At 40.7% G+C, this 17,628-nt stretch overlaps 2 protein-coding genes across 3 annotated transcripts; both read right to left on the reverse strand.

Annotated features, from left to right (window-relative positions):
* Positions 1–448: 448 nt before the first annotated feature.
* znf576.2 (zinc finger protein 576, tandem duplicate 2) lies at positions 449–5,306 on the reverse strand. Its single transcript, XM_034875426.1, has 5 exons — positions 5,111–5,306; positions 4,197–4,382; positions 3,988–4,103; positions 2,331–2,474; positions 449–2,246 (listed from the first exon to the last, which is right to left on the reverse strand). The coding sequence occupies exons 2-5, from the start codon at positions 4,339–4,341 to the stop codon at positions 1,401–1,403; spliced, it is 1,251 nt and encodes a 416-aa protein (XP_034731317.1). The 5' UTR covers positions 4,342–4,382; positions 5,111–5,306; the 3' UTR covers positions 449–1,400.
* Positions 5,307–6,374: 1,068 nt separating this feature from the next.
* LOC117946885 lies at positions 6,375–17,406 on the reverse strand. Of its 2 annotated transcripts, none has more exons than XM_034875353.1 (10): positions 17,193–17,406; positions 16,130–16,670; positions 14,664–15,176; positions 10,100–13,725; positions 9,749–10,013; positions 9,064–9,264; positions 8,890–8,982; positions 8,585–8,771; positions 8,261–8,462; positions 6,375–8,174 (listed from the first exon to the last, which is right to left on the reverse strand). In XM_034875353.1, the coding sequence occupies exons 2-10, from the start codon at positions 16,611–16,613 to the stop codon at positions 6,885–6,887; spliced, it is 6,861 nt and encodes a 2,286-aa protein (XP_034731244.1). In that variant the 5' UTR covers positions 16,614–16,670; positions 17,193–17,406; the 3' UTR covers positions 6,375–6,884. The 2 variants fall into 2 exon arrangements, with proteins under 2 accessions (XP_034731244.1, XP_034731245.1); XM_034875354.1 differs by having other exon boundaries at positions 9,073–9,264; positions 9,749–10,019.
* Positions 17,407–17,628: the final 222 nt, after the last annotated feature.

Genomic DNA, 17,628 nt, shown 5'->3' on the forward strand with positions numbered 1-17,628 from the left:
AGTACCTGTAAACTGTTTTTTTCTTGTATTACAAAGTTTTCTGCAAAAGATACTGAAAGTATCTAAAGTAAATGTATTACTGCATATTACTATTATAAACTCTAGTTTGCCAAATTGGAGCCAATTCCGAATGCTTTACACTGTATATTACTGGTTATACTGTAGCTAAACAAATAATCTGGCAAACTCAACATCAACATATTGTGGATGATTCATTTTTGCCATTTACTAGACACTGCAGAAAACGAACAAAATAAAATAATTTTATAAACTATAAAGGAAACAAGATTAGTGTGCTTGGACACTATGTCCCATATTCACCCTTCTCATAATAGTTGAGCTGTTCTGTGGTAAAGATACACATCTACCAAACCAAAGGTGCTTGCTGCTAGCATCTGGATCTTGTGTTCCTGCATTAGAAGTGAGGACAAAGACAAAAGGCAAGGGCTTTCTTCAGCAGCCTCCCTTGGGATAGCATGTTTTATTACATTGTTGCAGTGTCCAGACACATTGCAGTAGGGAGAGAAACAATCCAATCAGTGAAAAACACATGATATACACAGTTATGGGACTCTAGGCATTAAACAGGCATGAGGTCCATTTGAGAAATGTCCGAGACATGAAACATCATTCTAATAAGTGGAAAATCGAAAAGGAGTCATTTTTACTGTAGACGAATCAGGATTATAGTGGATCATTTCTGCCCACATGCCAAACACTCCACATTAAACCTGGAGCACTAAGCCAAAAATATATTTTTTAGCAGAACATAAAATCGTGTTATTTTAAAATTCTTCCTCAATGAGACTTAATTTAGAAAGGAACAAAATCAAAATATTAAAGAGTAAAGAAAATGCACAATATGAACCAGAAGCTGTACATAACATTTCTTTTGACAAACTGTCTAAACATTCAAACATAGTATCTCTACTAGGTATCTAATTTGCTTCAAAATATGTACTCACCCAATTAGTTAAAAAAAAAAAAAGAACAAAAACATGTTTAACCACAGTGAGTTGAAAAACTCCGGACATAAAAGTAATAATTCACACAAAACGCATTTCACACTTAAAAAAAGCTGAAACAAATCATTTAAAAAGTTATTCAGAACAGTTTTACAAATAAACAATGTTTTGTGGCAAAGGGTGTATGGATTTAACAACATTTGGTTAGTAAATTTAGGAGATGTGTGTTTGTCCGAAATTTGAACAGCTCATGATCAAAACTTAACTTCAAATGCAAACCTTGATAAAACGTCATTCTCAAAACCATTCCAAACTCATCGGAAACCATCAGCTGAAGCATCAAGATCTCCAATGTTAAAAGGAGGGAAAAAAAGGATAATGAATGATTAAAATCTTCAAAAACAATAGACTTTCTGCACGGTCCCCATGTTTCAATTATCTCTTAGCACTTGGGTTTTCAGGCTCTTCCTCCGGGTGGCTTTTCTGGTGAGCTTTTAAGGTGCGCTCACGGCCAAAGCTCTTCCCGCAGGTTGGACAGGCGAGGCGGCCCACGGCGTGAGCCCGTGACATGTGGGCGTCCAGCTGCTCGGGACGGGCAAAGCTCTCTTCACATTCTTCACAGGGATGGGCTTTCCGTGGGGCGTGTTTCTCCTTCTTGTGAGCACGGAGCTGAATCAAGCCGGGGAATGCGAGGTCACATTCAGGACAGGGATGCTGACGGGCCGGAGCGGCCGCATCTGCTTTAGCTTTCTTCTCCTTCACCGGAGGTTGACTGTCATCCTCGGCACTCTTAGCCTCTTCCGTTTCTGATTTTGCTGCGGCTTTAGAAGGACGGCCACGCTTCGCTCCACCTACTTTTCCCTTTTCCTCTGCTGCAGGGGCTGTTGACTCTGATGTGCTGGCGGCCTTCAGCGTCTCCTCGGGCGCTTCTGCCTCTTCTTTCTTTTTCCGCTTTCCCTTTTTCTCCGCAGCCGCGACGTCTTCAGCTTTGGACGGCCGCCCGCGTTTCTTGATGGAGGCAGCGCTGCCGTTGCATTGCTGACCTTCAGGGTACTTCTCCTGGTGGGCTATCAGCTCTGGTTCCGTTTCAAAGCCCTGACCACACTTCTTACAGCGGTGAGTTTTCGCAGAGTCCTCCAGTGGTTCGGCAGTCTCTACATCTGGGCGGGGATGCTGGGTCAGACGATGAGTACGCAACAGTCCAGCACTGCGGAAGGTCTCGTTGCAATCTTTACACACCAACTGTTTCTCTGGACACACCTGTCTTCTATGGGCTGTTAGCTGCGAAGGTTTAAAAAAAACATTTAGTATGAAATATAATGAGCTTAATATTTTTGGGGGGCATTTCAGATGGTGTTTACTCACTTCAGAGAATGTTTTAAAGCTCTCCTTGCAGTGCACACATTTGAAGGGCTTGTCGTCCTTGCTGTGTGTTGGCTGGTGCTGTGTCAGTTCCTCAGATGACTGAAATGTGCGGTCACACACATAGCATGTGAACAATGTGTTTCCCTGCAAAGAAATAAAAAGGAGGAGTCAAAGTTAGACCAAGAACTGCTTGTAAAATGTTCAAACCTAAGTTTGTCAGAGTCACTTTTTCAGGTGATGTGCAGGAGTTTGTCTTGGGTTGCTGATAACTAGGCCTGCACTATTCGGGGAAAAATATGAATCAAGATTTTTTTTGCTTAGAATTGATATCACAATTCTGTGCCACAATTTTTTGACCATGACAAAACAAAACAAACTGACAGAACCAAACCAAGGTTATTATAGTTTGCATTTGTCAGTAGTTTTTACTTTTATTTTGTTTTCAAATTTCAGTTTAGATTTAAGTAGTTTTTAAAACGGGTTTTGTAGTTTATTATTTATTTTATGTTTTCAAATGCTTAGTTGAAGTTTAGTTTTTAGTCTTTTCTGTAATACTGGTTACTTGTAAGGGGATCCGAAAAGGTCAGACAAAGTATTGTGTAATAGTAACAACAAAAACATCATACAATTTTAGAAATAGGTATTCACAATGTATTCAACAATAACACCAGTACAAACAATGTACATATGACGATGTAACATATACAGATATGTAAACAGTCAACACAAGACGCAGCAGTGAGTGCAGAATGTGTTTGACGTGTTCCAGGAAAAAAAACTAAACAGCCAACAGACTAAAAAAGACAGACATCAACAGGTGTTTTGAACTTTAAAGTAAAGTGGCAACCTTTTTGAAGTCATAATCCTAGCCATAATCAAATAGGACTCTGCCGCTGTCTTCCAACTTTTGGTACCGCCATGAGGCCAGGCAAGAGGCATGGACTTTTTGTTTGTTGTGTTCAATTGAATGTCGGAATTTCTGGGTTCCCAGTCGGAAACTACACGTCTTTTGGAAATATCACGGTCGGAAAAATATAACGTTATTTGCTCTATGAAAGACATTGACAAACACAAAAACTAAGGACATTTACTCAATATTTTTACATAGAGGCCTCAAAGAAGCGAAGGGAGGGCAGTGCAGCGCTTAAGAGGGCTTTAAAACCTATTTTATACAGTCTGTTTAAAACTTCTTCTTTTTTTTAAATCAAAGTAATTTCAAAATTAAATCATGAACAGGGTGAATCGAGATAGTGATATTATAATGATTAATCATGCAGGCCTACTGACAACTAACAGTAGTAATGTATAAATTGTATAATCAGCATTAACAGTGCAAATTCTCTTGAATACAATAAAGCAGCATGGAGCTATATATGTATATATAAATCTCAATTTCAAAAAATAACTAACAAGTGCATGAATGGCTCTTTGTAATCATGTTTTTTTTCTAGTTTTACAATGCCATTAACTTTACTGCATAATGAAGGTTAAAAGATCACAACATATGACAAATTGTAGATCTAAAAGGAATGGACGCTGCAACATAAAGATTGTTGGTCATAAATACTAATTAAAATGTACATTTAGTCCAAATCAAAATTTAGATGTAACAAACTGTAACAACCTCTACTGACTGAACTGATAATGTGAAGTTTACCTGCTGAAGCTGTTGCTTATACTCTTCCCGGTGGCTCTTCTTCATATGCCTTTCCTTGGCTTTGGCACTGCAGAACGTGATGAAGCACTGGAAACACTGCAGGTTTTCATGCTGGTCTGGAAAGACAGAGAGAAAATGTAAAGACGGACGTTAATCTTTCAGTTACTTTCAGCAAACAGAGGTAAAGTTGTGACCTTTATACCACTTACATGGTTGAATGGAGGGTGCAGGAGGTCCATTCAAAGTGATAGGTTTGTATGGACCTGCTGGCTTCTCAGGGGGAGCTTCTGGAGGTGGATCTGGCAATCCCCGTCCCATGACTATCTCCTCTATGTTCAAAATATCCGAGTCCATCCTGGTATACCTGGTCTCAAAATACGCGCACAACAACTTTCCTGTAGTGATTTAAAGAACAAGACAACGTTAACTTGAGGTTAAATATCACGCTTGGGTTACAGCGGGAACATAACACTGTTATAACTAGCTAATCCCACAGATAACGGCAATTGCGTTAAGAAACAGTTAATGCTTTGTTCAATAAATGACAACGAACAAATTATTTCCCCTGTTAGCTTGTTAGGCTGAGGTAGCTCACTGTAACACGGCGGGTAAGCAAAATTACAACTTATCCGTTACTTCAGTTCCACAAAGCAAACACTCAAGTTTCGGCTCATTTAGGTTATGGTAACGCTACGTTGCTGCATTTAAGGCCGCTAGCTAAGCTAACTAGCGCCATGAGCGCCAACGAGCATCCGGCCACCAGTTCACGTATTAAAATGCCTCCCATGTATATCTGTTAAACTGTAAGCGTCAACAGAAAAATGCGTCTGCTTAAGTGTAGTGTTTGTGCACGTAGCTTACGCTAATCACGAAGTACCAGCCTACCGAGCGGGCTACCGCTAGTTATCTTGCTAGCTACTGGTTAGCGCTAATAACACTGGCTGCCATTCAAAGAGGATCGAAGACTTTTCGTGCCTTTTTACATATCGAGTTTTAACTCATTGTTTGGCGCTTGCATACATCTGCCATGTAACTATATGGGGCACGTACATATACACACCACTATATATAGCTAGCAAACTATTTGGCTAAATAACAAATGTAAAATTGAGTATTACGTTACCTCTGACCGCTTTTTGAATTTGAGAGTTGACCCCAGAGAAGTACAACAGATAGATCGGCCACTTCCTGGTGTATGATTGTGATGATAGCCGCTGGTACAACTAAGATGGCTGCCATGGAGTCGTCGATACTATGATGTTATAGTGCATGTTAAACTAAATAAAGTATACATACATACATATAAACACTGTAAATTGTATGTATGTATATATATACTGTATACAGTATAAATACACTATATACATACTGTATATCTACAATATGTCTTTACTATATACTGTATGTATAATATTGTATAAATAATACTGTATAATATTGTATATATATATATATATATATATATATATATATATACACACATATATATATTATAGACTTTATGTGTAAACACATTATACCAGCAAAGTTTTTCTGTCGCATTGATCAGCACTTTGTATGTTGAGTGCAGGAAGAATCACAAACCTTTTATAGAAACACAGTGCACATGACTACAGTATAAAACAAGATTCCCTTTCAAAATGTTAACACTCCTTCTATATACTGTATATTAAGTATTGCAGTCATCCTAAAACACACAGCTAACATTACACATGGAACTGAACTTACCCTTCTTTTCTATTCTATGTGTTTCTATGGTTGGTCTCCGTCACGTGACCAGACCAACTTGAAAACTACTCTTTGTATTATTCACCGTTTTGTTTACCTCATTTATATAAAACAAGTGCACACAAGCTTACGCACGTTTGTACATCCAACAGTCTAAATTGTAGTCTATTCTATAAAGTTAACTTTTAACGTTGTTGTCTTAACGTTTTAAAGGCCAATTCTAACTCTAGATCCGTGGCGTTTCTTGGATCATTTGCCTGTAGACCAACATATCTCTGCATAGGAATGTGTATTACTCAATTTACAGTTATTTATATTTAAAACATCTTTGTGATTTACACTACTGGTGCACAAAATCAATATGTATTGGAGAGGATGAATGATATCCCGAAAGATTTAGATAAACCTACCTTTTCAAGACATTTTGACACAGCTGGAAAAGCATACATGTAAATAACAAAATCCATTCGTCAATCCATCCCTCTTTTATTGTTTTTTGAAGTTCAAAATAAATAATGTTTATAGTCAAAAAGCCAGAAAGAGGCTCGTAACGGAAAGTAAATTCAGTCAGGTAAAATAAATAGTAAAAAAAAAAAGAAATCATGGTAACTGCAATATCACAATCATATATTGCGCTCCTTTTGCACTAACTGTATGGCTACGCTTATTTTTTTTTTGAAAGCAAATTCATTTTTACACTTGCTCAATGACATAATAAGCCACATGACAAAGCATTTGCAGCATACAGCAATGCAAATAATACTTCTCTTACTAAACAAATGCTACTGCCAGTGAAAGGCATATTGGAAAAGTTGTAAGGATGGAGGAAATAATATAATTTTTGGATTAGCCTGGTTTTCATACACCAAAAGCACAGTTACATTCTAAATCAGAAAATGTTAAGAGGGGAAAAGAAGAGCCCTTTTTCGGGCAGTTGATGAATTTCTATTACATGGACAGACAAGAATACCATCTTTGTAGACTTATGTTTAATTGATCCATGTCCAATATCACAGATGAATAGAGGCTGATGATTTGCTGTTATTCTCAATCTAACCCCCAGTATTAAAAATTGATTATTAAATCAATTATTTTTATTTCAGTGGAACAATTATTTAAAAAAAAGTATCACAAAAACAAAAATAAAAGGGTAAATTCTGTAGATTACACTACTCTTTTCCCAAACTCCCTTGGTTATGGAAATTCAAAAAGCAGTTGTGGTTGCGTGAGATACAAAGAAAGACACAGCACTTAAGACATAGCACTCGAGATGTTCTCTGACAGTCCCCGAAGCGACATCTGCCCCCTTCTCCCTCCCCGAGTTGCTCTGGCCAGTGGCCCGAACCGTCGTACCGAGTGTCTGCATCTGGCAGAGGACTCTCCTCAACCAGGCTGGGATTGGGGGTTTCATTTGTTGCATGAGCTGTATCTTTGGGGGGTTGAGAAGAAACTGAGTCCTGGGTGTCAGAGCCGCTGGAGAGTATCAACGACTTGGACACCTCCAGCCTGAAGGCCATGAGAGTCAAAGGTGCAGACGCTGCCGCGTGTTCCTGTCTATGTAAGAGCCAGGAGTTGACCAAAGCCAGATCTGTTAGGTACCAGAGTACCGCTTGAGGCCAGCAGGATGGGGCCGAGGCAGTGAGAGGGATAGAGTAAAGATTCAGCAAATCTCTGTTGAGATGAGCTGACATCTGGGCCATCTCAAAGTTGTCAATGAGTGAAGCCATGTCCCTCTGGCCATTTCCTGCGGTAGACAGTATGAAGCCACAGTGGGATCTGCGCAACATCAGCTTCCCGTCTGAGCTTACAAACTCATCCCCGATCTGTCCTCGGGCTCCTCCTACCCTTCCTGCACCATGAACCCCGGCAACTAACAACCGGTCGAGCATAGCAGGGGTGGAGAGTTCCTGTTTGCAAAGAAACACCATACTACCTTTGGGAACCATTTTTTCGACAGCATCTTCTTTGCCCGGCAGACCCAACTTAAGATCCACATGTAAGAGCAAACCGCCAAATCCAATCAATGTAGTACAGTTAAGAGATAGTTTCTTATTGTTTATCTTCCCAGTCAAAGGAAGTGGATATTGGTCAACTGCATAATCCCCCTCTCGTCTTAGTGACTGGCACCCTGCTTTGAAACGGCTCAATAATGGCTGAGCCTTCCACAGGGGATCTGTCTCTGTTTTTGAACTGTTCAGGTCAGTTGGCGTGTCCCCTCGCCTCTGCCCGTCACTGCGTTGACAAACTTCACTTTGCCTGCTTGAAAGCGTTTTACCTTGCTGTGCATTTTGAAAGTCACTATCGTGTCTTCCTTCTTGAACGTTACTATTCACTGGATCCTTTACAGGAGAGGCAAGCTTCAACATGCGAGACAGCTCGAGGAAACGGGAAAATGGCATGGCGTCGGAAATCAAGGGCACCTTAGTCAAGTCCTCCCAGTAGAGCCTTGGACTGGGAAACTGAAAAAATAGCAAGAGACTTTTAGTGGCCTTGCATGTTAACCGAGCCAAGTAGACAAAATGACAAAAAAAAATGGAGCACAAACCTTTAAAGTTCCCATTGCAATGTGGATGCCAACAAAACAAGCAACCTCTCTGGCTGTGAAAGGTTTGGGCATAGTGGATAGTTTATTTGTGCAATGGGCAATTTCTACCCAGGTATCCCATCCAAAATACTTGGCAAAGTAGTCAATGGGCTCTCTGTTTCCCTCTCTTGGTGTTTGGAGCTGGCTCGTTGAAGTTGGCAAACTAGGGGAGAAAAGACTTTTTTTTAACACATTGTTGTATCCTTTTTTAGAACGTACAATGAAACATAAGCAGTGTTCTGTGAATGTTTTACAACTAAAAGATAGAAAGAAAATGTACTGTACTTTTCTGACATTTCAACTGGTTGCCATGCGCTGTTTTTTTGGTTCTTGTAGAAATAGGCCATTACTTCTGCTTCTGAGTCAAGCTGAGGATCAGACAATTCAAAACCACCCACGTCCTCTTCATCAGAACTCTGGAGGAGAAAGTCCTGGAGTTCTTGTGGATGCTGCCACTCAGCGTCTGCCTCAGCTGAAAGATTGCATTATATACAGAGGAGTTATCTTAAGTATGATCAAAATATTTACTCTAGTTTAAGAAGGTAAAACAAGTGGCTACAAGTACTGGTATTTTCAAATAGAAAACAAACCTTGTCCATCTGCAAAGTCACTGACCCCTGGTTCGGACAATAGTCCTCTCACTCTCATTTCCTGGTAGTCTAGTGCAGAAGGGCTCCCTTCATCTGTTGTTAACAGATTCAACATTAGAAGCTTCCTATAATCATTGGTAATAGGAGATTATCACTGGAAAGGCAATGTCTCACTTAAATTACCATCTGCTGCTTGATGTTTCGTCTGCTGGGCATCACTGGGTGTCCCCGTTATTAAATCCCCACTGTTGGTCTGAACAGCTCCCAGTAGAACCTCCCTCTCCTCCTCCTTTACTGGGTAGAAGATACACTGGCTGGTGTAGAACTCCGGGGTGACACAACCTTCCTTCCTTGTTGTCTCCACATTCTCCATTACTGAAAGACAAAAAGCCCCAAACATTCATCTCTGAAAAGATAAAACCCTCAAAGGCTTACAAATTGTCAATGCAATGCACAAAGACCACCACGTTATTATTTAGTCACCACCTTGCAATGCTAGAGCTAGGAGGTGATTAGCTTAGCTGACAATTAGCCAATAGCTATATCTGGTACAATACACATCTTCTCTTTGTAAGATACAATAATTGACATGGTCCCAGACAAATTTACTTAACCTTACCCAATTTCCCCCTGAGAATCAAAACATTAATAAAGTACTTTTAATATTCCAGTCTTAATGCTAAACTAAGCTAATTGCCTCCTGGCTATAGCTCCACATCTAAAGCACAGACATGTGCGTGGCATCAATCTTCTTATCTAACCCTTAGGAAAAAGCAAATAATCATATTTTCCAAAATGTTGAATTAATACCTAAAAATGTGTACTTTAAATTGTACTTCTAGTGTGACCGTATACGTACATGGACTGGAGGTGTTTTCAATGTTGACTGGCTCCACGTTCCACCGGATGTGTCTGCTAGCCTGCGTGTCCTGAGCCTCATTTAGCACGAGGCTGCTCTCCTCCTTCACCAGAACAGTTCTTATATCACGATGGTGCTGTGGCTGCACACTTGAACTCTGTCTGTTCTTACAGGTAGGTGCGACCAGTGGTGGCTCTGACATGTTCTCTTCAACCTTGATCTCCTGGCTCCCAGGGGCTTCATTTTCAGAAATGTGATCCAAACCCTGGAACTAAAACAAATGCTTTAGGTTTGTAATGTTAATCATGGATTGTTAAAGTATGGTACTTGTTGATACAATTGGCATCTCACCTGGCTGTGATTGTTCATCAATGTCATCAGGCATGGCTCCTTGTCAGCCGTCGCCGTTTGCCTAGAGGCGGGGAACTTTTCAAGTATGATGACTGGCGATTGGTCAGCATCCCTGTCATGTTCCTCTCCTCCCTGCAGTCCTCTAACATTCATTGCCTCCTCAACACGAGTGGTAAGCGACTCCAGCTCAAACACTACTTGCTCTTCAGAAGATTCCTCTAATGTAGAGGGCATGGAAGGCAAAGGTGTGGCAGGAGCAGTAGCTGTGTTGGTCTCAGGACTGGTCTCTGTCTGTGAAGTCTTTGTGCAGGCCTCGCCTTCGTCATTCATTTCGGAATCAGAGCTGATGGGGCGTTTCTCGTCATCCTTTTCCTTCTCTGATTCTGTTCCTTCAATCGTATTTCCAACTGAAACTCTCTTTGATATTGGGTCCTCTTTTAGATGTCCTGTTGCTCGTCTCTTACCACCATTCCTCAGAGAAGATCCCCTTTCTCCTTTATTCTTCTGGACTAACATTTCTTCCTCCTCTTCTTTGATATCCACTTGATGAGTGGAGCATGACACAGTCTGTGAAGTTAGACTTTTTCCAGTTGTTGTTTCATTGCTAATTTGCCCAGGAAGTATGTCAGTGCTTCCGCTCTCAGAATTGCATGTTCCATTGGATTCCTTTTGGGAAAAAGTGGCTTCATGAGAGGTTGGTTCATCCCTTTCATTCTGCTCCCCAACAGTGACTAAGTCCACCTCGAGAAGTAAATCCTCCTTAATGTCTTCATGTGTGGTACCTTGGACTTCAGATTCTGAACTGGAATTTCTTAATGTACCTTCTTCTTGCTTTTCCTCATCTGATGCCAAAGGCTCTCCAGTGTCCGAACTCTTTGTCTGAGTAGAGGTACTTAAAGGACATTCAGATGTGAAGTTTGGAGGGGCCTCACAGGTTTTGAGTTGCTCAGATGGTAAGCTAACTTCTGGAGAGGTATGAGATTGATCATTTGCTCCTGTTTTACTTCTAGTCTTATTTTCATAAGCACTCACTTCAGCATCTGAAGGAGGAACAGGTAAAGATGGAGATGGAATCAAAGCTGGAAAAGAGACACTTCGCTCTCTCTCCTCTAATGCAATCTCTGCCATCTCCGGCTCAGTATCCCAGTCTGTAGCAGCATGCATCACTCCAACAACCTTACAGTGCTGTTTTGGAAGCTGATAAAGATCCAACCCGGAGACGCCTTCAAAGATGTTCCCATTGGTGTAAGTGAGACCGGGACTCTCTACAACATGCACCGCTGCCTTGTGCTTTTGAAGGGATGAGACTTCGCTAAATCTTTGCCCACATTCCTTACACTCTAAGGCACGCTTGGAATGAGAAGTTATCACTCCTTCAGTCTCAACTTTTGTGGAGGCTTTACGTTTCCTGGTCGTCTTTGGCTTGGTGGGCAGCGTCTCAGGTGCTTGACGGGAAGCCTGTAGCGAGGACAACAATGAAGGAACTTTTTGGTTCTTATTGGGTCTTCCTCCTTTTTTCTTACCTTCTGTGGTGAAACTATTTGTAGTCTCAATTGTTGAATGTTTGCATTTGTTGCTTTTCCTCTGTTGCGACATTGTTTGGGCCTCATGAGGAGACGCCTCATGTCCCTGGCCTGGTGCCTTTGAAGGGTCTAACTTGTAAACTTTCAGTTGAGGCTGTTTATGACCTTTCAGTAGAAGTAGAGCGTCTTGCGTTATGTGTGGTCCAGGCATGTCTGCCGAAGCTGTGCTTGTTTTTGTATTGGCATTTTCCTCTTGTGCCAGGTTTTTTGCCAGGTTTTTCTTTTGCTTCCCATCCTTTGCATTCTTGGGCTGGTCTTTTCGGATTAGTTTAGTTTGTTTTTTCTTTTTAAATACAGGTGAGGCTACAGTTTTGTGCTCACTTATATGTGTCACACCCTCCGTGGCCCCTTGATTTTGTTTTTTCAATTTTTTTTTCCTTGTGCCCTCTTTCATTTGTTGCACTTGTGGGTCCTGGGTGGATGAAGGTGATTTTATTTTAGCCATAGTGACCAAATGTCCTGCTTTCTTGTCCCTTATTCCCTTTCTTCCTTTCTTCTGTGATGGTACCTTTTTCTCTGAGAGATTTGTTGTTTGTGTTTGACCTCTTATCCCTTCTTTCTGTGTTGGCTGACACTGCTGTGATGGCTTCTTCTGTTTCTTGTTTTTCTTCTCTTTGCTTTGTGGCCCAAATTTAACAACGAGGTGAGACTTTTTTGTTCTTTTCCGTTTGGTAGGTGTGGTATCAATTTGTAAATCATCCTCGTATATGGAACCAACCAGTTCTTGCATATATCCTTGAAATATAAATGCCCTGCTAGGCTTTCTTTTCCGCACTTTCACCAGTTCTTGAGCTGACATTACATTTATGGGTAACTCTGACATCTGTGGCACCTGCTCGGTCCCTAAGTGTGATGGAACCTCTTCTTTTGCAGGTGGAACCTCCACTTCAGACAGGTTCTCCCCCTGCTCCTGACCCTCCTTGCTATCTACCAGCAATTTCTCAGATGGCTCTTGAGCTTGTTCCTGTGTCTCTTGTGGTGCAGCTCCATCCATCACTGGGTGGCCTTGATCTAGACTTACTGTTTGAATTTGTGAATCATCCTTTTCTTTGAGATTAGTTTTAGATTCACTTGGAGTTTGTGTAAGTGTGTCTGGTTTAACAAAAGGGCAAGAAGGAAGGCCCTGTTGCTCGGTTTGTAAAGATGTCAGTTCCACCTCAACTGGAGTCATACGTGGTGGGGCTGACAGGCTGGTCTCCTGCTCATCTAACACAGTCTGATCCGCAGTCTTCTCAAGGTCAGTGGTTGGTACCAGAGAGGACAGAATGTCATTTTGTGGGACAGTTTGGGATTGTTCAAGCTCCACAGTTGGTATAAGTTCTAATATGACTGTTTGCTCAAGGTTTTCCTCTACCTCATTCTGACAAAAAGTTTGATCCATAGCATCAGATTGAATAGCACTAACATCAGGCTGTTGAAGGATCTGATGCATGACCTCTCCCTCCGGCCCCTCTGTATGTTGAGTCTGATTGAATGTTAGCTCCATATTTTCAACTGAAGCAATGTGGGAACCTAGTTCTGAGAAAGAGGGGTTGTCCAGCTGTTCATCTGGCGTAATAGGTTCCAGTATAATTGTTTGCTCCATTGAATAACATGTGTTAGTGGAAGGGTCCAATTCAACTATTTTAGATTCCGGATCTATCTGTGGTGGATTGAGATTAAAATTCCCTGTTTCTATCAGTTGTGGTATCTGCTGCACTTCCAGTGGTTGGGCATGAGGTGGCACCTGGCCTAGTATGACAACTTGGTTCACTTTCTGCACATTTCCCAAAGATTCAATGAGTCTGCGAATCTGTTCTGTGTCAATATTAGCATCAACCTTTTGCAGAGGTCCATTGGGCTCCATCTGTAGTAAAGATGGTTGGCAAAAAGATATTGGAGTAATAATGGGGGTATTTTGTTTCACTTGCTGCCCAGCTGGGAGGCTCTCACTGGCTGCAACAGGATACACACTGTGCTTAGTTTTCATGTGATTTAGACGTGTCTTGGTACTCTTGAAAGTGGACTTGCACACCAAACAAGGGTACTTTATTGTAGAGGCACCTAAAGATAATGAAAGAAAGACAGTTGTAAGCCATATTTCTGGCTACCTAATAGATATAGCTTATCATTTAAGTTTTTTCTTTCTAAGATAATTTTCAACACACATATATCAGAATAGATTATTGTTTTGATATGTTTTCTAATCAATACCAGACCTTTTTGAGACATGTATTAGCTACAAAAACATTAAAATGATTTCACATACAGTACAACACATTGTTCCAATCTAAACTAAGCCCTTGACGCCACGGTTTAGATGATGCATCCCTTATAATTTTATAATTTTAGATAAAAAATAGGACTATGAATAAGAGTCTACAACAATGCTAGCAGCTCTGTGAGGCTCTAAATAAGCACAGCATTGCTTCAAATTGAATGCAGGAGACGGCAGGTATAATGGTTCTGACTCTTAGTTTAGTGTGTTAGCATGCTTACATTTGCTAATTAGTGCTAAATGCATGAAGTCCAGTAAAAAACTGATGGTATTGTCATTTGTATTTAATCATTAACTAAAGTATTGGACAAAATTTAAATTAACTGATGATGGCGCTACATGACAAGTTAAGGAATTAACAACATGATTACAACTCATGTTGAGAAGGACATGAATGTCTGTACCAAATCTCATGGCAATCCATTTAACGGTTGCTGAGACATTTCCCTCAAAACCACAAATGTTATTAATATTGGTGCCAGAAGGAAAGTCAGGGGATTCACAAATTCATTAGGTTTCATCCTTTGAGAACTTTCAATGTGTGTACAAACTTGAATGGGAATCCATAAATGTGGAGACATTTCAGTCTGGACCAAAGTGGTGGACTGAAAAATAAACTAATATTTTCTTCTCTATTACCTTGTTGCTAGCATGGCTGAAAAAATATGTTAACATTTTAATGTGTAAAATAATAAGACATCCGTAAAACAGACACTTTTCTTACCATTATCTGTCTCGAGTGGTGCTTTAGCTGTGGTGTCTTCCCCGTCTCCTTCAGCTCCCTCTGGCAAGTGTGCCACCATATGTTTCTGCAGAGCTTTGGGCATAGTGAACCTCTTTCCACACTCCTTGCAAACATACGGCCTCTCTCCAGTGTGTGTGCGGCAATGATACTTCAGCAATGTCATCGTTTTGCAAGGTTTGCCACAGTCAGTACAGGCATAACCGTCCAGGCCAAAATGAATTTTTTTATGACGGGTGAGCTCTGATGACTTGTTGAAGGCCTGGCCACATATCGGACACTTGAAGGGTTTTTTCTCTGTGTGGGCTTTCTGGTGGATCATGAGCTCTGTAGAGTTTGTGAAGTGGCGGTCACAAACGTAACAGGCGAAGAGGGCGTTCCTAAGAATGCACTGTTCATATTCGGCTGGGTGGCTCAACTTCAGGTGACGCTCTTTGCTCTTGTGATCACTGAAGATGATGTGACACTCGATGCACTGCAGGGAGAGCTGAGACGCTACAGGGAAACAGGGCAGGAGGTGGAGAAAGTTTATATCCATATTCTGAGAACAGAGACATTTATTTATAAAAAGTATAAAGGTTGGCAAAAATAAGACATAATAAATATAGTAATAAGTAGGGCACATTCTTGTGTTAACAACACACAGCAAATACATGTTTGTCTAGGCAAACAAAATAGTGAAAGACAACCCTACGTCTTGCATAACTTCCATTTATCAGCAAGATAATGTCACATTAATTTATTGCCATACATGTGAAGTCAATCTTGGAAAACACATCATTACTGTCTTCTGTGCAATGGAGGCTGCAGTATAGCCAATAGTGGATTTTTGAGGCAGGTACCAATATAGATTTATGAGAGTTTAATATTACATGATAATAATACATCAGCCAAATATTTTGGTGACTTCGGCTGCTATTGAACACCAGGACGTTTTAACCGCACTACTGTACCAGTATGGTAAAACAAAAAAACAGAGGTATGTTAGGAGCATTCTATCTTCTAAAACTACACTGCAAAATGACTGACTTTCACAATTATGTTTGAGCACACTTAACTACTCAAGATATATATTTTTTGCAATAGTCTATATTGTGTATTTATCCTACAACAACAACAATCAACATGCCAGGTAGAAACTTACATTATTCATTAGACTACTGTAGAAAATCACAGTAACTAACATGCTATAAGACTAAATCACAGCAAACACCACCCTACTGTGGAAAATCTGTTTACTGTGTGGACCAACGGACCACCATATCACATTGTAAAACATAGAACATCCCAACTACAAAATGGGATTTAAAGTACTATTATATTTCATTTTTTATGGAGTGTGTTAGTCTAAAATTAATAATCAAACACCAAATGGACCTTTTAATCCTTGCCTGATTCAGAAAGGTATAACACAGAACACCAAACATACATCATGGTGAAATACTCACATGTGAGAGGCATAGCCAGTGGTTTGGACATGTCCATCTTCAGGGGATCTATCATGGCCTTCTTGGAAGGAACATATTTCCTACCATCACGGATACCTGTATTCTGTTTCTTTGCCTTTTGCTCACCACACCCAGGATTTGGATTTGTGTCAGGTACCGGTTCTCTAGGGGCACTTGATTTCGAAGCAGAGCTTGTCTCCATCCCTGCAGCGTCAACTGAGGGCTCTGTTAGTGGCTGAGCTGCAGGCTCATTCTCCACTGCTTGTTTTACTGCCATACGTGCCGGTGTTTCTGTTGTCAGCAACCCTGTCCCATTTTCCTGTGGCGAGACTACTGCTGCAGTCCCAGCAGGATCAGTCTCCTTTCCTTGTGCATCTGGTTCACTCAGTTTTGGCGGATCTGTGGTCTCTGTGTCCATTGGTTGCTCTGTGGTTGCTGTGGTCACAGGGCTTGGCCCGCAGTTCGACTGGGTCACACTCTGCATGGCTGCCTGCTTTTTGGCTTCTCTGTACTTGTTTGTATGTTTCTATGAAATCAGCTTCTACACAGAAACACAGAATGAGTTAATTGCATAAATCCATACATACATAAACACTTACTGATATCACGGAAGTCATCCAAATGTTTTCAACTGCTGTATAAAATGAGTCTTTAAACAGTGAATAGCATCTTTGTTACACGGCGACAGCTGGGAGACCATTGAATGAATGGGTTTAAAACATTGGTATTACAATAGAAGACCGACCAACAAGAAGGGCAGCCGTTAGAGGCTGATGTAGCCTGCGTATAACCCAAATCCTACTTTGTAATTAGTATGAATACAGTGCTTTACCATGTTGACCGTTTGTTGAAAACCCCCTCTAATAAAAATCTGATAACGAGACTGGTAGCCCTGTTAGCTTAAATTCAGTGATTTGAGGTAAAAACTAATATCGTGTTCCAACTGTTTAACGCTATATATCCAACCCGTTACAGCGCCAAAGATGCTTAATATTGGTTCACTTTCAACGTTTCCCTTTATACATAACTGTATGAATGACGGAGGATGAAGATTTAAGGTTACCTAGGCTTACTCGTCCTCCCAAACATCTCCGCGTCCCTTAGTACATCCATGGTCGTTCCGCACAAAGCCAACACACACAGACGAGTGGCAGACATAGTGACGTCACTGACAAGGGCCGCAGAGAAGTCCTGGGAGTTGTTGTTTTTCCCACAAATAGCATCCCCTTAATCCATGAGTGTTGTTAAAATACAACGTAGCAGTTTGTTGTTAATTTATAGTGCTGTGATATTCATTAAACTGTGTACAGTTGAAGCCATATACACTAGTGTTAAGAAGCAAATCTCTCATTTAGACCTGGACTTGATTTCAAAAGGCTTATAACAGCTCTGGTTAGAGGTGAGGTCATTGTATTTCTACGCATACTGTAAAATATAGTTGTTGGTAAAAAATATTTGTATTCTATCTTTCACAAATTCTCCTTCACTTGAGTCTCAGT

This window comes from Etheostoma cragini, chromosome 6 (assembly GCF_013103735.1).
Source record: "Etheostoma cragini isolate CJK2018 chromosome 6, CSU_Ecrag_1.0, whole genome shotgun sequence".
Lineage (NCBI taxonomy): Eukaryota > Metazoa > Chordata > Actinopteri > Perciformes > Percidae > Etheostoma > Etheostoma cragini.